At 49.3% G+C, this 22,213-nt stretch overlaps 1 protein-coding gene across 1 annotated transcript; it reads right to left on the minus strand.

Annotated features, from left to right (window-relative positions):
- Positions 1-292: 292 nt before the first annotated feature.
- LOC119109951 (reticulon-4 receptor-like 2) lies at positions 293-20,259 on the minus strand. Its single transcript, XM_037233695.1, has 5 exons — positions 20,205-20,259; positions 1,889-2,482; positions 1,439-1,804; positions 1,203-1,345; positions 293-545 (listed from the first exon to the last, which is right to left on the minus strand). The coding sequence occupies exons 2-5, from the start codon at positions 2,393-2,395 to the stop codon at positions 293-295; spliced, it is 1,269 nt and encodes a 422-aa protein (XP_037089590.1). The 5' UTR covers positions 2,396-2,482; positions 20,205-20,259.
- Positions 20,260-22,213: the final 1,954 nt, after the last annotated feature.

Raw genomic sequence — 22,213 nt, forward strand, 5'->3', positions numbered from 1 at the left:
TTATTTTATCACATCTGATGTTTGCTTCAATGCCTTCGGGCATGGAACATTCCCTTTCATTGGTCATTTTGGAGCCAATGTACATGGAAGTGTATATATATATATATATATATATATATATATATATATATATATATATATATATATATATATGCATACGTGTGCTAGTAAATATCGTAAATATCGCGTGGTTCAAAACATCGTAAATCGCACAACTTATCGCTAATATCACAACAGAACAACGTCTGCAACATTTGGAATGTGGCGTGCCCAGACCGGTGCCACCATGCGCTCACACAACGGTTACTGGAATGTAATGGATTCCATCCTTCGTCTGCTCAGTAAACTGGCCGCTGACGGACGTAGCCGACACCGCTTGGCTAGCGCCGGTTCGGCGGCCGACAGTCTGCGGGTTGGGCCGCCAGATGTCAGGACTGGAGGGGCTGCGTTTCCGGCGCTCGCGCGACCGCGGGTGGCACAGGTCGGGCGCGGCGCCGCCGCCGGCCCGCGAGAAGTCCTGGTGGCGCGCCGAGCGGCTTTGGACGCTGCGCACAGCGGGTCTGACGTCATGGGCGCCGTACACAGCAGACCAAGCATCGTCACGCTGCGCTTCACGGACGCTGTGCGCGGCAGGCCCGACCCTGGGCACGCTGCACACAGCGGACCGTCTGTCGGCGCTCGGGTACAACGAGAAAATCCTACTGTTCGATCCAAACAGACTGGCCGTGGCATCAACGCTGTGCGGTGTGGCAGGTCCCGAGCCTGCGGTGGAGCAGGCGCCCGCCCCGGGGTGCCAGTCGGGCGTCAGCGTCAGCGTGAGATCGGGCTCGAACAGGTCCCAGTCTCGCCCAGACGGACTGTACAGATCCGGCGACGCGGCCCCAAACAGCTTGGTCGTGCGGCCGGCGATGTCGCAGCGCGCGCAGGCGTCCTCGTAAGGCCAGTAGCGCGGCCAGCGCAGGCCGGCGTCCGGCCCGCCGGCCGCCGGCTTGTGTGCGGCGGTGCAGGCGGCGTCGGTCGTCGCCGTCTTGGGGCGGCACCGGCGCCGGCAAAGCAGGTACGAGCCGCCGGCGCTGAGCGCCAGCACCGTCAGCGGCAGACCGAGCGCCAGCAGCAGTAGCGCCGCCGGCGGCGCGCACCACAGCTGGCCGGCGCTGAGCGTCGACAGCGGCTGACCGCGCAGCGGCGCCGGCGTCGCGCACAGCACGTCCGGCACTCGCAGACCGTCCACAGCGGCGCGCAGCCACAGCAGCGAGCAGTTGCAGCGCAGCTGGTTGCCGCGCGCGTCCAGCCAGCTGAGGTTGGCGGCGGCCGGTGGCTGCGGTACGCCCTCCAGCCGGTTGTGCTGCAGGCCGACGCGGCGCAGGCCGGCGGGCAGCAGCCGCGCCGGCAGCCGCTCCAGCCGCGAGTTATTGCACAAGTGTAGTGTGTGGAGCACCGGGCAGCCGGCCAGGGCATCAGCGGCGACGCTGGCCAGCAGCGGGCTGTCGCAGAGGCGCAGCTCCTCGAGCAGCGGCAGGCCGGCGAGCGTGTCGCCGGGAAGCGCCGCCAGCCGGTTGTTGCTGATGTCGAGCTGACGCAGGCTGGGTGGCGGCGCAGCGGCGGCCAGCGTCAGCAGCCGGTTGCCGCTGAGGTCGAGCCGGTGCAGACCGCGCAGCGCGGCCAGCCCGCGCGCCTCCGTTAGTCGGTTGCCGGAGAGGTCGAGCGTGTGCGTTCCGGAGAGCGGCGCGCCGTCTGGCGCCGGCAGCGCCGCTAGCTGGTTGTTGCAGAGGCGCAGCTCACCGACGGTGGCCAGCTGGCGCAGCTCGGCGCTGCCAACGCGCGCCAGCCGGTTGTCGCAGAGGTCGAGCTCGGCCAGCGGCGGCAGGCCGCGCAGCGCGCCGCCGGCCAGCGAGGTCAGCCGATTACGACTGAGGTCGAGCCGCCTCAGGCCGGCCAGGTCGTCGAGCGCGCCGTTCTCCAGCCGCGCCAGCCGGTTGCCGGCCAGCGAAAGGCTGGTCAGGCGCCGCAGGCCGGCCAGCGTGCGGCGGCGCAGCTCGGTCAGCAGGTTGTCACCCAGGTCGAGCTCGACCAGCCGGCGCTGGTGCTCGAACGTCTGTTCGGCCAGCTGGCTGACGGCGTTGCGGCTGAGGTTGAGCGACACGAGGCGGGTGTAGTAGTCGAACGAGCCGCGCAGCCGAGCGATCCTGTTGCCGGCGAGCGAGAGCCGCTCGACGCGCGGGTTCAGCTGGATGGGGAAGTGCTCAAGCCGGCCGCGCTCGCAGCTGACCGTCAGCGCCGTGTGGTTGCAGTGACACTGCGCCGGACAGAGGGCGGCCGCGTGCCAGACGAGCAGTGCCAGTGCCAGTAGCGGTGCCGTCGTCGGGACCAGCATCGCCTCCTGCGGCGGCTTCATCACGCGACGTGGCGCTGCATCCGGACTGGCGGGATGGCCCGAAGAAGTTTTCCGCGTGCGGAGCTCACTCAGTCCAGGCCTCAAGCACTGCAAGCAGACTGGATGTCAACGGCAACGCCAGGCTCCACCTGGTGCTCACAACCTGCGAGCAAGCCAGCGCGTGAGGAAAATAACCGAACGTGGTCGGGATCACGTGAGTTTCGCAGCACATCTCCTCTGTATTTTTCCTTTGTTCTGTGGGCATAGCTGTCGTGTTTCAAGATGTTCTTCTGTGGTGGTGATGAGGGTCAGCTCGGTTTCCAGCTGCCACCAATGCGACCGTGATTTACTGGCAGCAATCTTGCCGACCGTATTTTGCGCGCGTGATGAGCAAAACTCCTGCAGATTCGGCCCCGAAAGCCCAACGTGTGACAGATATCACCCTGAAAATCGATAAGCTGGGACACACGACCACTAAAAACATCCACTGGCCTGCTTTGATCGCCTCAAGATCAATAATCTGCTGTTCAAACTCCTTAGATGCCCCCTTGATCCCCGACGGTTCCATTTCCTTCTCGGGAGCGGTGTTATCATATTTCGCCAGGCCTCGCCTCGGGCTCCGAGTCGACTTAAGATCGGTGAAGTCTCGCCCTCTGTTGTCGCAGGGGAGGCACGCCCGCTGTAAACACAACGGTGACAAAAATGAAGAAAATTATTCAAATGCCGCAGGGCGGTGATTTTTCAACAATTTCCTAACAACGTCTTGCATGTCCAATAAGAGGTCAGTGATCCTGCGCTTTCTTTTGCATGCGGGATGTTGGGTACAGCGATCGGTGCAGTGGATCATGAATCATCAGCATGACGCACGAACCATGATCGGATCACATCCAAACTGATGCCGTGATGTGGCCACTGCACATTCAGCGATATTGCTGTGTGCATAGATAAAATACCAAATTATGAATTGCCGCAAAAGTTCACTTTATTCTTACCGCCATAGTCGAGCGTTTCACGCGGCGTGGTTTACCTTCGGAATTTGTGGCCGACATTGAGCTCTTGTCTTCGATAAAAGAAATCGTGACGCAACAAGCAACGATACCGCGCATTACAAATGTGAATGGCCCAGTCTAATAGACCAGAGAGTGTCCTGCCTTTGGGGAATACAACTAAAACACACTCTGGTGAGACATCAGGACCATTAACGCCTATTAAAAGTCACCACAGTACCATCAATATGTGATGCTGATATCAATCTTAATTATTTGTAAGTCGAAGTCACGCCGTGAACGCTTTGTAACAGCACTACTCTTTTTGCTTGCTAGGAAGCTCCAAAGCGTATCCCGAGTTCCCGACAACTGCAGTTGTCGCGACCGCCTTCATCATGTCAAACGGCGTCGTCATGACGACGACGAAATCTGCTGAGGGCCTTTGTCAGCAGTTACGGGTTAGAAATACCTCTTTTGAGCTGTTTTAACCCGCTGAATTAAGCAGAATTATTTTCTGAGTTAAGCAGAATGATTTCGAGAAATCTGGTATTACCGACGCAGTCGGCCGCGCCTGAGCTAAAAATAAGTGAAAGTACAAACATTTGGCAAACTTCCGCTAATCCCTTCCATCAATACCCAAGGCTACTGTTTCCAGTTACAGGACAAAAAGTGAGAACCAAAAAGTCAAAGGACAAAAAGTCAAATGGCAAAACGTCAAATGGCGAAAAGTCAAACAAAATAAAAGTCAAATGGCGAAAAGTCAAGCAAAATAAAAGTCAAATGCCAAAATGGCAAAAAGCCAAAGGTCAAAAGGACAAAAGCAAAATGACAAAAAGTCAAAAGGATAAAAGTTAAATGCAAAACGTCGAACAGACAAAAGTCACAAGCAATAAAAGTCAAAGGCCTAAAAGTCAAAGGCAAACACCAAACGGGCATTAAGTCCAATGGACGAAATTCAAATATCAAAAGTCATTTCACAAAAAGTCCAAAGGGCTGAGCGTAAAACTGACAACGGCAGAACAGGCTATAAAAATCACTTCCCTGGATTGAACAGGGCTCCAAAACGCACCGTGGGCCTCTGTTAAGGCGTTCACGGGGGGGGGGGGGGGGCTAAGGCGAGAGGGTGGCAGTGTTTGAAAAGCCCGCCCCGCCCAGCCTGTTGGAATAAATCATTTGTCGACTCTGTAACTCCGCGAAAGGAGCACAGGCCGGGCCCTAGCTTTGGATAAAAAGGGCTCTCTCGCGTGGTGGCAGAGCGGGGGCGGGGTTTTTCAAGATGGTTGGGGGGAAGGGGCTGAACAGAGAAAAATGACCCGAATTACCACAAAATATGCGTTCAGGTTTCTCCCCAGATTTGGCCACTTCTACCCAAAATTTTGGGCGACTGAAGCCAAAGTGAGGGGGGGGGGGAGGGAGGCGGCTGAAGCCCTTTCCTCATCCGAACAGAAAACCACACCCTCGGGTAAGCGTCTCAACTCAAGGTGATTTTTCGTGATGTAGTGTCTTGAAGCAACTGAAAGGAAGCTGTCCTTTTGGTAAAGGGTCTTAATATGCGCCCCGGTGGCCGGCTAGGTACCCTTCGCTTGGGTGGGGATGGGGAGGGGTCAGTTTGACCCCCTGAGATCTCGGGAACTAAGGGAGCTAGAGACACCAAATTTACAGAGTGTGTACGTTAACTCACTTCAGCCGAAGTTTGAGGTTCCCAGGTCATGACCTTTGGGTCAAATAAGATCAAAAAAGGTCAGATTCCCGGTAGGTCTCTAAAGTATCCCCAGAACCTAGATAACTGTTGCTAAGCAAAATGTTACACGCTCTTTAAGGTGAGTGACCTCGTTTGACCTGTTTATTTAAAACTTTAAAGAATAAAAAGAAACTTTAAGATTACGCTAGGCAGTATGTCTTTAAAAAAGTTGACCTAGGTTATTTTAGGCCAGTGACCTATTCTGACCTCTAAAAAGTCCATGGAAGATGTATAATGCAATTTCTGTCATCAATGACTTTCAAATGAGCACTAGAAACTACCCCATACAGCAAGCCCTAGAGTAATAAAACAGGTTGGCTTTGACCTTGGTATGACCTTCATACCTGACCTTAGGTGAACTTAATTTGCTCAATCAATATTTGTGTTGCCTAAGAAAACATCTCAGAGGTGTATAGCTTCGTCTAACACTCCGTTGTTGCATCAGATTGAACAATTCCCTAGAAATTGACTTCGCTGAAACCGTGGCCTGACTTTGACCTACCATGGGTCAGCGACCTTGTAAGGTACATCTAAATTTTTAATACCAAACGATCCGCTATTCAATTGTTTACAGCTGTGAGACATTTGGCGCGGCTGCGCCACTCCGTTTGGAAACCATTCTGGACAAACCTTGGGGGGGGGGGGGTCAATTTGACCCTCCCACCCGAGCGCGTGTTAACTCACAGTGATTTTTCGGTATATGATGTCTTTTAGCTTATCTGCTTTAGATCCTTTCAAACATAGAAGACCATGGCCCTAAAACAACAATGCTCTCAGACGAGCGGTGCCACGGATTTTGAGCTCTGAAAACACTTTTCAGGTCGTTTCGGGAACACTACATAAAGTGGAGTCTTCTCGCGGAGAATCCTGCTGGGCGAGGCTTTTTAATGGGCCTTTTGAGCTTTGATGGCAAGAAGACAAATGAACCAATTTTATAACATTATCACCATTCTCCATTCAAACCCCTCAGAAAATTGTCATACTTTCCTAATTTGGATAAAGTGAATGCCCCGTTCTCAGTCATTTCGAGTGTTGGGGAGGCACAGGTAATCCCATTTGTAAATGACTGAGACAAATGAAAGAAGAAAATATTGACACATCAGGTGCCTACTAAAATGTTTAAACGGACCTGGTTGCTTGTTAGAAACCGCATTTGTGATTGAACAGGAATAAGTCGTAAAAAGCAACAACTACTGTTAAAAGTGTTCGGCTGATTTTATCAGGCTGTCCGATAAAGTCACAGCTTTTATTATTGTCTGGACATTGACTGTGTCCCAGTATTCCAACAAATGGGACGAGCTGCATAGTTTTCCACGGACTATGCAAGTAGAGACACTTAATGTGGAAGCCTCCGTCAAATTTACGACTTAATGCAGAAAGGGTCAAAAACGCAAATTTGGATCTGCTAACTAAAATGTCGGGTTGGTAAATGTCTCCCTGTTCCCTCCCTGCCACGCCGTCACTGACTACACCCACGACAAAAGGGCCCCTGCAGGCTTGCAAGGGGCCATGCTGCCATACCAAGGAAGCCCAGCCTGAACATAAATGAGATGCACAGGCCTCGCAGTTGTGAAGAGCCCAGGGAGTTCCCTGAATTTGAGCTGGAGATGCCCCGCGCAATGGAAAAACGTTTTTTTTTTAGCTTACTTGCTTCAGGGTTCTCAGGCACCTCCTTCCCTTTGGCTTGGATTTCTTAGACTCATCTTTTCGCTTTTTAAATGTTAGTGAGAAAGACTACAAGGGAAATGAGAGACAATTGGGAAACCTATTGTTGACGTAGTCTTTATCCCTTTTGGGTTTCAACGCTGTGAGATTCTACATTTGAGTGTTCTCTTTTGCCTTTTTACAGTTTAATTTTATCTTTTGACTTTTAAGCAGTTTACTTTTTGCTATCTGACTTGTTATTCTTTTGGCTTTTTGCCGTGTGGCCTTTATCCATTTCACTTTTATCCTTTTTGACGTTCTGCGTTTGACTTTTGCCATTTTCGTTTTTTTGCCATTTGACTCTTTGCCCTTTTCACTTTTTGGCATTTAACTTTTATCCTGTTCGACGTTTTGCCATTTGACTTTGACTCATTTTACTTTTTGTTCTTTGACTTCTTTGCTTTTTTTTTTGTCCGGTTGCAACTGTTCGCAACCCTCCATACCACAGTTCATTCACCACGCCAACAATTTAGGCTTTTGTAAAATTTGCATACATTGCGACACATAAATGCTACGATGCAGTCGCACTTCAAGAAGTTGATATCAATCGAATATTCGTTTGAAAAGGTGTCCAACTATTGAATAAAAAGATAACGAAAACTGCCTCAGTCAACAATGCAGTGTGAATACAATGAACCTGATGGTGATAAAGGCAAGAGTCAATCCGCGTTTTAATTAGCAGTGACAAGCGTCTTGTCGCACAATCAAGACTATGTGTTGACCTTCGACCGCCAGCTCTATGGTGGAACACGGTCATCAACTGTGGTATTGATCATCTCAACGATCAACGATGGTATTAATCATTACCACGATCATCAACATTGGTGGTGGTCACCAACACGATCATCAGTGGTGGTGCTGATCATCGATACAATCATGAACAGGGGTATTGACCTTCAACACGGTCAGCGACGGAGGTTTCCCCTGGATGCGACTCTGTCCCTACCCACCTCCGCAATACGTGTCCATTTCGCATCATAAGCGCCGCCGGCAATTGCCTAACAGCCACCACATGAACAACATAACTTGACTTCATTATCGAAGGCAACTCGGTTCACCAAGGCAATGCCCTTCTCACATATGCTTTACATCCGCCCATGCTTATCGAACACATTCAACAGACATGGTACATACACGACTGCATATCACGTATGGGGTGATATCAAACTTGTTACGGTTGAAGATCTTTCTCAATAACTGGGAACTATCTACCCATGCCTGTCCTCGAAAACACAGTGGTTTGCCCCGACATCCTCGTACATACCCCCGACGCAGGACAATCCGACATGCCTCGTACCAAAAAGCAACCGCACCGAGGCAATACAGGATGTCAATATTATCCCGGAGTATCTCAGCTTCGTCATGCAGTCATCGCATTTCAGCGACAGCTGGCTGAAGCGGCTTGGCGATGTCACGAGAAAAACGCTTGAAGAGTCGGGACTGATCGGCTGCGACCAGCATTTTGTCACGGAACTTGCCAATGCCTTTGAAGATGTATCATGATGTCATACGTTTTCTACAGCACATATATTTGTTGCATGTTTGGAGCGACGCGACTTGCCTGAGCTTGCTAGATGCCTGATGTTAGGGATATCTGCTAAGCAATCCATATAGTACAGCTTCCCTACAAGTTTTTAAACACCAGCCGTATGATGTACAACATTTGTAGCAAACGATAATTATCCCAAAACTTCCATCAACGATAATCGTTTCTAGGCAAAAACTTCAAGCATATTAAACCGATTAACGCATTTACACGGCAATTGCCGTGGGAGGGATGTTTCATAACCATTTAACCATTTCACACCATACGCTTTCGAGAAAGTTGCCAGCGGCCCAGAGCCACGCAAACGACATGGGCTGTCGACTCGCCTAGTGCTGCGGTCCGTTTACGCAAAGCGTCAGCCATCATTACGAAACATGGCGAATGACTTCCACGGCGGATGCTGTCCGACGCTACTAATAATGAAATGGAGCATGCTTTCCGCATCAATGGATGTCACGTGCGGTAAGTCAGCCAGCACAACTCAAGATAACGCTGCCACTTCAGCGCACGAGGCCGCAGCGGATGACTGACGACTGATTGTATTGGCAGTGAGTTCCACTTGGCCGAGCAAGTTACGCCAAGTATTCAGGCGACCGCCACACCATTTCCATCGGCAGCCGCCGGAACTTTTAGTGCGCCAAGATAAAGGAAAATAGTTTGAAGTCTCGAGAAACGGCGCCGCCTAAGGGCGTGTATTGAACGCGACAAGGTCCAGACGGCCGAAGACAAAACAGGTCCGCCTAGCCCACAATGTCATGCTTCCGCACGCTGGGAACCGCGGGACGCCCACGCTCTCCACAGTCCCACAGAAGCTATGGATTTAACAGAGCGGAAATGAAAACTTGATTAACGTCGCAGCGCTGCCTCCGCGGCCACCTGAGGCGGCATTAATCAGGAACTTTCGCCGCAAACAAATGCCGCGGACAAAGCACAGCAGCGCCCAAGAGCCAGTGCTTCGCCATAAGTTCGCACAACCTTTTGCTACTTCAAAATGAGATGTAAAATTCTCAGCCGCCACCCAAAAAGCACCCCAAAGCTGTACAGCTGTTAAGTTGTAGTTGTGCCCGCGTCTGGTGAGGACGTTCCCTGAATTTCCTGAAGAAGGGGTGGGCACCGCAGGGGGTCGGCCCGGTGTTAAGTGTTCTATACAATCTCAACTGTGTGTCACAGACAGAACGGGGGCAAAGAACTTCTCTGGTAGTCCCCTATACACTCATTCATCTTTTTTTGTATTTTCAGGCATTAATAAGTTGTGTTGTTACTTCAACAACTTACCCGGTACATGGGATATATTAAAGAAAATACTGTCTCTGTCCGACTTGCATCCATCAAGACTCATTCCCACACCATGCGATGCTCTCCACATGGCCCGAGTCATTGTACCTTAGCCTGTCTGCACAAAATCGATTACAGACAAAAGCCGTGATACGAATGTAATCGTCAAAGAGTGCTCATCATCTGCTCTTCAGCACTTGTGCGCGCATTCTGGCAAATGGCTTGCATGCAGACAGCCAGGCGGCAACAGACAGGCAGCAAGCGATCTCCCAATCTTGTGGGAGCAGCCGACGACCTTCAGACAGCGAGGTCAAGGTCGTCCCATTGCGGACCTCAACTATCAAGGGGAGGGGAGGGCTGAGCAGCGTGCGGGTCCAGGGTGGAGCACCAGAGCTAGCCCAGGCTCGGCAGCAAACAAGATTGAGATGGGACGGACAGCAGGCGCGCTGTAGACGGGTAACGGACCTCATCCTAGCAGAAGACAGTGTCCAGATCGAGTGGCCGGCTGGCCAGACGTCGGATGCCCTCCAGATGGGGCCAACGAGTCGGCAGGGCGGCGGGGTCGCCTGGTGTCCAGTCCGGGGCAGGCCGCCAGGATAAACTATCGGCCATCAGACGGGCCCTGGTGCGCCATCGATCGACATAAGATGGGACAGCACGCAGTTCTCAATGGATTGGCACAAAGCCACGCCCACGGCAGCTGGTCCCCAACAAGGCCCAGCTGAGGAGCCTGCAGCTCACGCGGCCAGAACCCCCGCGATGACTTTGTCCTTGTGTCAACGGCTTTGCGAACGATTCACCGTACATGGTGCATGCGTTTTGTGCATCCCTTGTTCTCTGTCCTTGGCCTTATCCAAATGTTCTACATACGAATTAAGTCACGTCAATATTACTCGTTTCTACGAATGCTTATGGTGCGCAGTGTTATTAATTCTTCGAAGCAGTTTTTCGAGAGTTTTGGAAATGTTTTGTTGATTGTTGAGAACGTTTTGAGACTTGTGCATGGGCGTAGGAACAGAACGGGCTGTAGCACGCTTAAAAGCAGGTAGATGCTACAGGGCAAGGGATCAGGACCCGCTCATTTCAAGAGGGGTGAGTCAGCGTGTTAACTGCCCTCCCCCCACTTTTTCAGAGGTGACGTATGTTACGCTAGGCGGTATGCTTCTGAAAACAAAGTGTTGACCTCGGTGTTTTAGTCAGTGGCCTACTCCGATATTTAAAAAGTACATAGAACATATCTGTTACGGTCACTGTTATTAATAAGCTTGAGATGAGCAGCAGAAAGTACGCTATCAAACAAGCTCCTGAGTAAAAAAGCAGATTCCTTTTGACGTCGGTCTGACCTTCATACCTGGCCCTTGGTCAATGGATTTTGTCATAATTCTAAATCAAATTAAGTTTTTGCCTATCTCAGAGATGTATTAATTCGTCTAACACCCTGTTTTCGCATCAGATTGAACGATTCCCTAGAAATGGGCTTCTGTGACAACCACGGCCTGACTTTGACCTTCCAAAGGTCAGCAATCTTACAAGGTATGCCCATTGTTTTAGTTAAAAAATCAGACACTCAATCGCCTACAGCCATGTAGACTTCAGCGCGATCTAATCTCACGCCATTTTATCCAGACCAAAGTTCACATTTACAGTGCCTCTGTACATAATTCCGCCTGAGCATCCAAAACCGAGGTGGCAGTAATTGTGAAACAAACGCTGGTTGATTACAAAAGGACGGAAATATGTCATGCCGGGCCCACGACGAATCACGGCATGGAAGAGTCGAGCGTATGTTATTCACAAATGGCAACGCGTTTCGCTTGCTTATGATCCAGCCTACTCGCTACGAAAGAAGCATCAGTGCATCTTCCCCCACCATTTAGCACAATTTGTCCCAGGGGATGCAGGTTGCATCATTTCAAGGGTGTTTCTTAGCAGCCACTTACCAAAACCGGAGGCGTGCTCAACAAAACTTGACCACAATATATATGGCTAAAGGTCTGCAGATATAAGAATCTTAGTCCTATTCAAAGGGGTTATGGTATTAGGGAGCTTGGAGTAAAATCTGATACACAACTCTCCCTTTTCTCCCTGACAGCGTATGAATGGAAATATTTTGAGACATACTCCAGATCACTCTAGTACTCAAGGCTGTGTGGTGTCTGCTTGCAGCCTTGGTTTTTCCACTAGCTTGCTTTCGGTGACTTCGGGATAGGTTTATGATGTTCAAGATGGACATGCCGTATGCGTCTGGCGTAGTCTGGCATTTCATAAAAGCAGGCAAGAGATCTCATGTAATGGTCGGTGTCTCATGCAACCGCCGTGCATCACCAACATCGCGCCATGCGTCACACGCGTATTACGCTGGCTGAACAAGCTAGTATTACCTGAAACACTCACGTCCGTTATTTGTCTCATTTTGTTATTCGTCCGTTATTATAGGCATCATTATTGTGCTATTTGTCTGACGGATATGCCACAGCTAAAGATGGACATGAAATAAATATTTGGAAAAGTCAGGCATTTCAAGGAATTCTACCCAACTCTAAAAGAATAGTGCACATTGCAAATGATGCCTTACCAAACCGAGTTTACATTATGTGGAGTGGTAGTTGAATGTCGGATGTTCGATTGAAATATAATAGTACCCATTGCTCATTGTGCTCATGGCTCACAGGGCAGAATTCAATGCACTAGTTTGTCATGCGTCGGCTATGTGGTTCCCAGCTGTTTCCAGCGCACGATAAATTCCGGGAATGTCTTCGGAAGATTTCCGGCACGACCCAGCATATTTATACGGGCAGCTGTGTTGCCTAGCAACGGCGAACGGAAAACATGCGGTCACTGGGGGGGATTCCGAGAAACGTGCTCGTTTCAGGGACGCGAGTTTTCATTAAGTGGACGTTTGACGCAGGCGAGCAGTGAGCGTCTGCACTGTTTTTTTTTCTCTCAAAACAGTGCAGCACCGTGCGCTGCAAGTGCCACATCGAGGGCACCAAGCAATATAAAACTACACCTTTAGTGTTCCTGAGGTCCTAGACTGGATGAGAATAATATTAATTAACCATTCAGAAATTTTCTACATGCATGTGATCTTGCACCTATGGCTACAATGCCCAATTTTGGCACTTGCAGCCCAAGCTCGGCTCGAGGACTGGCTGGTGGAATGTATGCAGGCATGGAAAATTGGCGTCCGCCACAATCACCTAAGTTTCACCGAAATATTCATTCCTTTGCTACAAAATTAGCCTACCAACCAGTCCTTTCATACCTGCGGCCGGCATGGACCTCCTTTCCAACCCAATAAGCCCAAAATGGCTTCAGACACAGTTGACTGCAAACCTCCGCCACACCACCTGAGCGACAAGATCAGAAACCACGTCTGTAACACAAAACAATGCCGGTATTTGACTTCTTATTAAGTGATCTATCTATCATGCAACAGTTTTGTGCGTTAACCACTGCTAGCCTGGGAAAGCAGAGGTACGGGTTCGATTCCCGTGGTGCCCGCCATTCCTGCCGGGGTGAGAGACAGGCGGCGCTACATAGCCTCAGCAGCTGAGTGTGTCGTAAGACCCCAATGAAGGCGACTTATCCGCCTTGACCAAGACAATGGTAATGGTCGGTAGCGCCGAACCAAACTAACACAGACCACACAGCTTTACCCTGGCCAACTGACGTTTTTCAGATATCTTCTTTGGAAACAACTAGGCTAAATATAAACATGTTAATTACACAGCTTTAATATTTATGGGGTTTACTCACTTCTAAGCTGTAGGCGATAACATTCAACTAGCAGTAAACCTTTGTTATTCGTAGTAGTGGTATCGGAGCATGCTGATTGTCTGACTTGCCTGTGATATGTGACTTTTGTGTGGTGTATGACTTACTTGTGAAAACAAAACATGTGGGTTATCGCGTTTGACTTGCATGACTTTGTGGCCGAGAACCACAAATCAGAGTCTTGTTCTTTTGAAAAAGCAGTGACAATCCGCGTTCAAAGTCCGATGTTATCGAAGGAAGCAATGAGAATTAGTAATCAGGGCCATGGTCTGCTAAGAAACCGGTGAGGACCAGGATCCAGGATTTTTTTTCTCGGAAGACCCAGGGGAACCAGCATTCAGGGACTTAATTTGTCAAAAAATTGTGAAAAGCGGGATCACGGGTCATGTCTTGATGAAAGAACCGGAGGGAACCAAGATCTAGGGTTTTGGCTTGTCGAAAGAATCAGTGAGAGCGAAGATCTAGACCTTTATCTTATCATAAGAACCAGAGGTGACTGGGTTAAGCTTTGTTGCAAGAACTAGTGGTAACCAGGCTCAACGTTTTTTTCAAAGAGCGAGTGGGAACCAAGATCCAGGATCTCGGTTTGTCGAAGGAATCAACAATAACCAGAATCCAGTGGTTGTTTAGTCGGAAGAACTAGCCGGAACCAAGATCGAGGGCTTTGTTTTGTCAAAGGAACCGAAAGGGAGCCAGGAACAACATTTAATAGAACGATGAACCAAACTGGTGACGCGTCAAATGTCTGCGCCTCATTCATCTTTTCTCCAGTGTTTTAAAATGAATTGCGTGCTTAAGGTGAAACCCAGAATAACGTAGACGAAAAAACACGATTCAACAATCTGCAGACGCAAAGAAACGACATGCGAATGATTGCGTGCACAAAGAACTGCAATTACAAAAACGTAACAGGTAAAATTGCATGTGATAAAATGTAGTAAAAAATACAGTTACGAAAAGGTGCATATACCAAGACATGGGATGCAACAAACTTTGTGTACACTTGTTGGCAGTTAAGTTTTGCTGACGCGGATATTTTCTTCCTCGCAAAGATGTGCCCGCACGCACTTTTACCCCGACAAACATGTGATTACGAAGGAACCTACATGAATTCATGCGCTGTGAAGTTTAACCTAATGCCATGTGAAGTCATTTTCCGCAGTGTGTATGTGGGGAGGGGGAGGGGGGAGGGGGGCTTGAACGGCGAAGATAGCGCGGGCCAGACGTCCAAGGCAGATGGATAGTGCCTCATTCGAATGGGGTTCCGAGGAAGACAGCCGGATTGCACCTCGGAATGGGATTCACTCAGATCTATTTACATTATGGCCGAAAACGATCCGTCCGATGAGTCCGCACGCAATTTGCATAGAGTCCATAGAATGCAATTGAGCGGGCTGCATTGGCAGATGACATCGATGCCAGTGTCTTCAGCAAAGGCCCTCAAGTTTGTCATTTTGCACATTAACGGGATCAACTAACAACCTTTCACGTCGTGCTATATGAAACAGAGTTCATCCTTCATTGCACAACCACCAAGAGAAAACAATCCTTTAAGTTAATTGCCACCGCATTGAGGTCCGAATCATACAAAGATTTTCCGTCTAAGAACGGTGAAACAAAACGGGTCAATGAAACTGGTGCACTTTTGACTCTTCTGATGCTTCTCCGTTTAAAACAACTGCAATTTTGGCATAACTCCCAACAGCCGTCCAAAGCCTTCCCCAAAGCCTGCAGCACCCTCACAACTTGGGAAAACTGCCTGTGACTCGAAAAATTGAAAGCAACTCTTTCTCGGTGACTAACACAACCTGTAATACTCTTTCGTCTATTACCGTCACCTTGCCTAATTATCATGGAACTCTATCCAAACTTTTAGGTATATCAGAGTTATCTGCTAACTTTCGAGCAGCCGTTCCACTAATCATCATCGAGCGAGAGTCGGATGATGACCCAATGATTGGACGGTCGGTATGAGGTCTGCGATGCTTACTGATGACAGGAACTAGGGATGAAAAAGCTTCTGATGTGCTGGATTTGACCGGTAACAAAAACGCACACTTTTGTAAGCAACTTGGTGACAAAATAGCAAAAATGGAACCAAATTACAACAGACCAGACCACATTACAACGCACTATACCAGCTAGACGAAGTTTAGCTGGGATGCTTAGTATATCTTAAAACTTAGTACTGGTTTGTGCTTGCTAAGGCTCGCAGCGCGAGCATGTGTGGACGAGCGGAAAATTTCATCACAAAAGGCCGTGCGAGCATAACAAATTCGATTCACAAAAGCTGGAATTTATGAGTAAACAGACATCACCAAATGTCACCGAATCAAACACAACAAACATACCTCTGGCCTCTGTTAAGATGGGGTCAGGATTTACAAATATTATGTCACCATTTCTTTCAAAATACCAATGCTTATTTCCATGAAAGCAACCTAGCTAAGCGTAGCCTAAAGAAACCTTACTTCGTCTCATCCTGTCTAACCTATTTGCATCACGGCGGCATTTGTGAGTCACTAATTCTTGCAAGATTCCTACTTCCACTTGCCATGCAATTAACCAACTTAAACTTACTTGGAGCAGCCCATATATTGAACATCATCTCAACTCACCTCATCTATTTCTTGACAGTAGCACTTGTAATACAAACATGATAAGCTTGTTTTTGACCCTTTTCAACTTGTGTTTGGTTCAATTCATTTGTGTCAGTTTCTTGACACCAGACAAAGTTAACAACACACGCATCAAAGCCCTTCAGACCACTTTGAACAACTTATCCTGATCGTCATGGTTAGCCCCTGTCAAGGGCAATAGTGGGTATACTGCACAAAACAATCTCCCTCCTCCAGATGCAACATAACTTATAGATGGCCACAAACCAGTTTTGCTCCCTGCCTTTTCAGCTGCAGCAAAGGCATTCATGTAGGTTTGGTTATTCATATCTAATGACTTCAAGATCGAGATGTTGGCTTCACATTTAAAATGGGATGCTCTTTTGCTAAAAATAATATCTACCTCATATGCATATCTACAGTACAGTCACTTGCCAGTCAGCGAACCACGGCACTGTGAGCAGCATCCTGTTAAAGCAGACATGAGGGACCACTTCCACAATTTTGAGGCCAATTATCAAGAGTATGGAAAAACATAGTTTCATTGCATGTCTTGTGGCATCACAATTTGTCTTATAAACAGAAGTCGATGGTCTAAAATATAAAATGACTAAATCTGGCCACAAATAATGTGTTCGAAGTGAAAGCAAGTAAGATCAGGAATTAGTTGCCCCATAAAAAATGTACTGTTTTTTAAGGGCAGAATTATTTTTACTCCCCCCCACCACAAAAAGCCAGCATCTCTCGCATGCTTTGCTGATAGACTGGGTCATCCAACCCACCCACAAAATATATATCAGTCATGCACACCAAACGATAACATTAAAAGGCGAAATAAGTAAGAGGAGGTCTGCATGAGAAAGCAGTTCCGTAGAGCAGAATTCCGCTACCAAACACTTCTGCATTAGCTGCGCCTGGTCCGCCCTAAAGCTATGTATGGCAGGCTGTATAACGTGGCGAGGAAATGGAATTGCATTGGCTTATGTTTATTATTGAGCCCCGCCATGAGCCCAAAAACCGACTAACTGGGGGTTTAACAAGTCAAAAATGGCGGTAGAAATAACCTCCGTGTTTCAAATTGCCTCTTTCATGGCCTACGAATTATTCACGCTTGGGTGCATATCAAGCATGTTTAGGCGGCTGGCGAATTAATCTAATTGATTACATGAAATATGTGCGCAAGTTTGCTGATGGCACGTTTTGCAGATAACTTGGTCAATATCTTAAGCTGAAGATGGTGTCTTTAAAGACAATCAGAAAATAAGTAAAACATAACATTTAATCACACTCCAGACCAAGGGACCAAGAAAAACAAAAGTGATTACCTAAATAAATATAAAGAATTGAATGTTTTTTGGTCGCATTTTGCAATCCACCGATTTGACTTAAGATTCGTGAAAATGAGTACTGAAATGGTGATATTAATCTTTTATATTTTATTTAGATAGCATTTCTTGGATTTTTCATTGCTACATTTTGGAGGTGGTGCAATTTAGCGGTCAAGTTACTTCGGTTAAAATAAATATTTGGACTAAAATTATCTGCCAGGCTTTGCTTTGCTTTGCTTGTGTTAACGTGGTGTGACCCAAAAAGGGATGCGTGAAAACCTTGCATCTGGCACACAACTGTAGATTGTGATGCATTTTGTAAATAAACCGAACTTGATGCATGCAAGCGGCTGGAGCCGCTGGGCTCTCGGGCTTGAAGGTACCTGGCGCCTTTGCTCTGTGCATACAATGGCATGATTCACATATGGGCAATGCAGGATATAGCTATAGGTGTACGGGTTCTGTGGAGCGTTGCTGATGCTTGATGGTGTCAAGTTAGCTCGGTTTTCGTTTTAGGGTGATTTACACCCAAAGTCGTCAATTCTAGGACACTGGTTTCTATCAAGTGACAGAATATACTACAGGCTTTACCATACCAGTGCTGACGTCACAGATAAGTGGTGACACGGTGCCTTTCCCAATGCCCCGAGTGTTGAATAGTGTAAAGTAGCAAATAACTAGGCTGATTTCCAGTCGTGAGAATCGTGGCTGGCCACAGCATCTTGCGACGAACGTGATCAGTTTGCTTCTCGGCGTTTTAAAGCGTTGTGCCATTTGAGGCAGATGGGCTCGAATGCTCGCCACGAGATAATGGATCGGGTTCAGCGGCAGGCTGTGGGCTGTAGTTGGCTGTGTTCCTGTCGTGAGAAGCTGACTGGCTTAAAGAACATAATCAATCGTCAGGTTTTTTGAAGGCCTTGTGCGGCTTTCCTAAATATCTATCATAGGGGAGCGTCTCTGGTAATAGCGTCAAGCAGCCTTGCCGATCCAGGAGGCTTGTTCTTGTGACAAGCCTACCTGTATCTTTAGAGGTCAACGGAGGACGTTGCAACGACACGAGTTAAGGATTCATCCTGGCTTCCTGCTGCTGAGAGGATCAGTGGCTTTGAGGTAAGATGCCGAGCATCGCTGGTGTATGCCTCACATTGCCCGTCACACCTCAGATTTGGCGTTCTGGTCGGTGGACAGGCGGGAGATAAAACGCTTTCATTTTTCACCATATTGTATAGTGAGCTAATTAAAGGTGTTAGAGGTGTTCAAAAGTGCTGTTTGCATCTATTGAGTTGGTCGCCAACACTTCCAGCTGATTGTACGGCGATGTCATAAACCAAAAGTACTATTGTTTTCAAGTGCTTGTAGAACCTGTAAATATAGGGGTACATGGATGCGGTTGTGCAAAATACGTGGAGGTGAGAGAGAGCAGGAAAAAATGACTGAACCTTCCTCCGAAATGCACTTAAAACAGTTTTCTCCCCAGATTTAATGCACTTCCTTTCCAGAGTCAGGAGCAGGGGTAAAGTTTCTCAAAATAAGATGTGGGGGCTGAACCGTAAGAATTGCGGTTTATAAAAAATGGTGTATACAGGTGATGAGTGAAAACAGGAGGCTTCATCTTTTTGGCTGGGAGGCGAAATCCGCACCACCAACCTGAGAAGAACTGAGACCTGAGAAGAACAACCTAAGAACTATACGCCACTTGAATGGTTATATTAAGTATGCGTGCATTTAATAATTTTTTTAGTTTGGTCTCAATCATCATTCAGCGACTGATGGCCAGCAAGTGATACTTAAGGGCAAATTAACTCCCGAAACGAAAATGCTTCATTATTATGCCGCATTGCATTTTATTTGTCTTTGTTTTTCTAATGTAATGCCTTTAGAGTTATATTGCAGCGGTTTCTAAAATATTTCGCTCCAAGCGGCAATTTAGACGATTCCGAATTTCTTCAATGACAGAAATGGAACTTTTTCAACCCAGAACAGAACCATTACCCCGCAATGTAGAAGCCACGGTTCGGTAAAGCATCGTGTTCCCGACTTCGATCCTTCAGAAACATCGCTCGAAGTCCATTATCGTCAGGAGGATGGTACCGTCCCTTGCGCAAAAAGTCCGTGGGCTGTTGTTAAAAGTGTACTGCTGTTTATTCAAAGCGTTTTGCTGAAAGCAGAAGGTAATACCTTATATTGTTCTTTATCTTTGAATGCCAGGGCCACTGGTAGGCATCGGCTCATTTAGCACAGCCATATGATTTAGATCTGTTTGGTCAGTTTTTACCGACTTCAGTGACAATGTAGATGCAAGATCAAATAAAGGACTGCGTCGATCATGACCAGCGGAGTATTTACCACGCATTTGTCGAACCTCACAGTTTTGCCGTTGTCTGTAAAATGGAAATGATCGATATGGCGACTCCCGTATGCATATATATATATATATATATATATATATATATATATATATATATATGTATGTATGTATACAAACCACTGGAGTTTAAACCGCCTGCTTTATTTTGTACTTAAGCTGGTGCTGACCTCAGTACAACAATTTACAACGGCCACAGAAACGGTACTGACTAACCAAACGAATTCGGTGCTCAGGCTTTGGCTGACCGCACGATCTGGTACCTACACCTGAGAGCAGAGCTGCCCACAGGGAAGATGAACTATCATGATATGCAGGACATGGACGCAGGAAATGACATACAATCTCCGGTTCTTGTCATCTCCTGGGCAGGTTCAATGAAACAGACCTCTGTACTGACCGCCCGCCTCCGGTAACCGACCTACTCTCGCGGAGCCAAACACTGAACAACGCCTGACACCGGCCCGGTGCCGCCGAGCTCTGCACTGACCGTCAACTGTGGCTTGTCCTGGCAGCGCGGCGGGCTCCACCTCCGCCCCCTGCACGCCGGCGTCGACGACTGGGCGCCGACGGCCGCATCGGAGCAGCCAGAGTCGATCTCGGCGGCCGACGGGCGCCGGTCACGTGACCTCACCCGGCCGACGAGTCAGCGGGGTCCACCGATCCGTCGTTCACGGGGCCCAGGATCCTCCGGAAACGCTCGGCTAAATGGCGCTTCGCCCCAGTTACGCGGTTCATTTCGTGATAACAAGTAAGATGACAGAACACAGGCTAAGGCAGTCCTGGGCCTATGGGGGCCGAATGGCCATTCGACGGCACGATCCCCGCTAAGGCAGTGAAAGATCAGAGTCATTTCGTGATAACAAGTAAGATGACAGAACACAGGCTAAGTCAGTCCTTGGCCTATGCGGGCCGAATGGCCGTTCGACGGCACGATCCCCGCTAAGGCAGTGAAAGATCAGAGTCATTTCTTTCCAGGCCTGGTTTTCGGATAAATAACTACCTGCTGCTCCAAGCGCGGTTTTAGGGGCTTGGATTCTCCCACAGATCGGACAACCCGAGTAGATTTTCGCATGACGGCATGCTCAGAGTTCCTGTAGAGAGGACTTGTCGGAAGTGAAAAGCATGGATAATGCCTCCTACAAGACATGATACCATTTACAATGTCTATAGACATTGACTTGTGAAGGTGTACCTTTTGAGCACATGGGGAGCGTTTCGATTTTCTAAATAGCTCTCGATTTAAATAAAACAACACACTGTTGCGCGCACCATTTTTCACGACGTGCTTGCTGAGAGCGCAGTAGACCGTGAGCTTCCATCTGGCAATGCTGGTGAGAAGGTTAATAGGATTGATGCAATTAAGCGTTGCAGGTCATAACATTGTCCAGTTCCACACTTCGCAATTCGCAGCATTGTTAACCATTTACACCCTGGGGTGCCGGCTGCTTAGAAACACGTTTCACACGGTTTGCCTGCGTGCCACGCTCGGCCTGTGGTTTCCGTTTGGAGGAAGCGGGGTGCCGCCCCGCAGGGAAACGTGTCATCCGACACCGACCCAAGACGGGTCAGGGAGCTGCAATCATCGTGACGCGCGGACGCCATGGTGTCACCGGCAGCCGCTTCAGACCAGACATCCGTCACAGATGCTGTCGTGCCCCCGGCAGCCCTTCCAGGCCGGAACCCCCGGCAGCCCTTCCAGACCAGATACCCGCCGCGGACGCTGTCGCGTCCCCAGCAGCCCTCCCAGGCCAGATACCCGTCACGACCCCCGGCAACCCCTCCAGACCAGATACCCGCCACAGATGCCGTCGTGCCCCCGGCAGCCCTCCCAGGCTAGATATCCGTCACGACCCCCGGCAGCCCTTCCAGACCAGATACCCGCCACAGATGCTGTCGCGCCCCCGGCAGCCCTCCCAGGCTAGATACCCGTCACGACCCCCGGCAGCCCCTCCAGACCAGATACCCGCCACAGATGCTGTCGTGCCCCCGGCAGCCCTCCCAGGCTAGATACCCGTCACGACCCCCAGCAGTCCTTCCAGACCAGATACCCGCCACATATGCTGTCGTGCCCCCGGCAGCCCTCCCAGGCTAGATACCTGTCATGTCCCCGGCAGCCCCTTCAGACCAGATGCCCGCCACGACCCCCGGCAGCCCTTCCAGGCCAGGTACCCGCCACAGACGCTGTCGTGCCCCCAGCAGTCCCTCCGGACCAGATACCCGCCGCGGACGCTGTCGTGCCCCCGGCAGCCCCTCCGGACCAGATACCCGTCACGGACGCTGTTGTGTCCCTGGCAGCCCCCCCAGGCCAGATACCCGTCGCGTGGCCGGCAGTCCCTCCAGGAAGATACCTATCATATCCCCGGCAGTCCCCTCAGACCAGATATCCGCCACGGGTCCGGCAGCCTCTCCAGACCAGATACTAGTCATGGACACTGCAGGTCCCCGGCAACCCTTCCAGGCCACGGGCGGGCTGGTGGCGTGTAATACGACCGGCGT

Source organism: Pollicipes pollicipes, unplaced genomic scaffold (genome assembly GCF_011947565.3).
Source record: "Pollicipes pollicipes isolate AB1234 unplaced genomic scaffold, Ppol_2.1 Scaffold_7231;HRSCAF=8579_pilon_pilon_pilon, whole genome shotgun sequence".
NCBI lineage: Eukaryota > Metazoa > Arthropoda > Thecostraca > Pollicipedomorpha > Pollicipedidae > Pollicipes > Pollicipes pollicipes.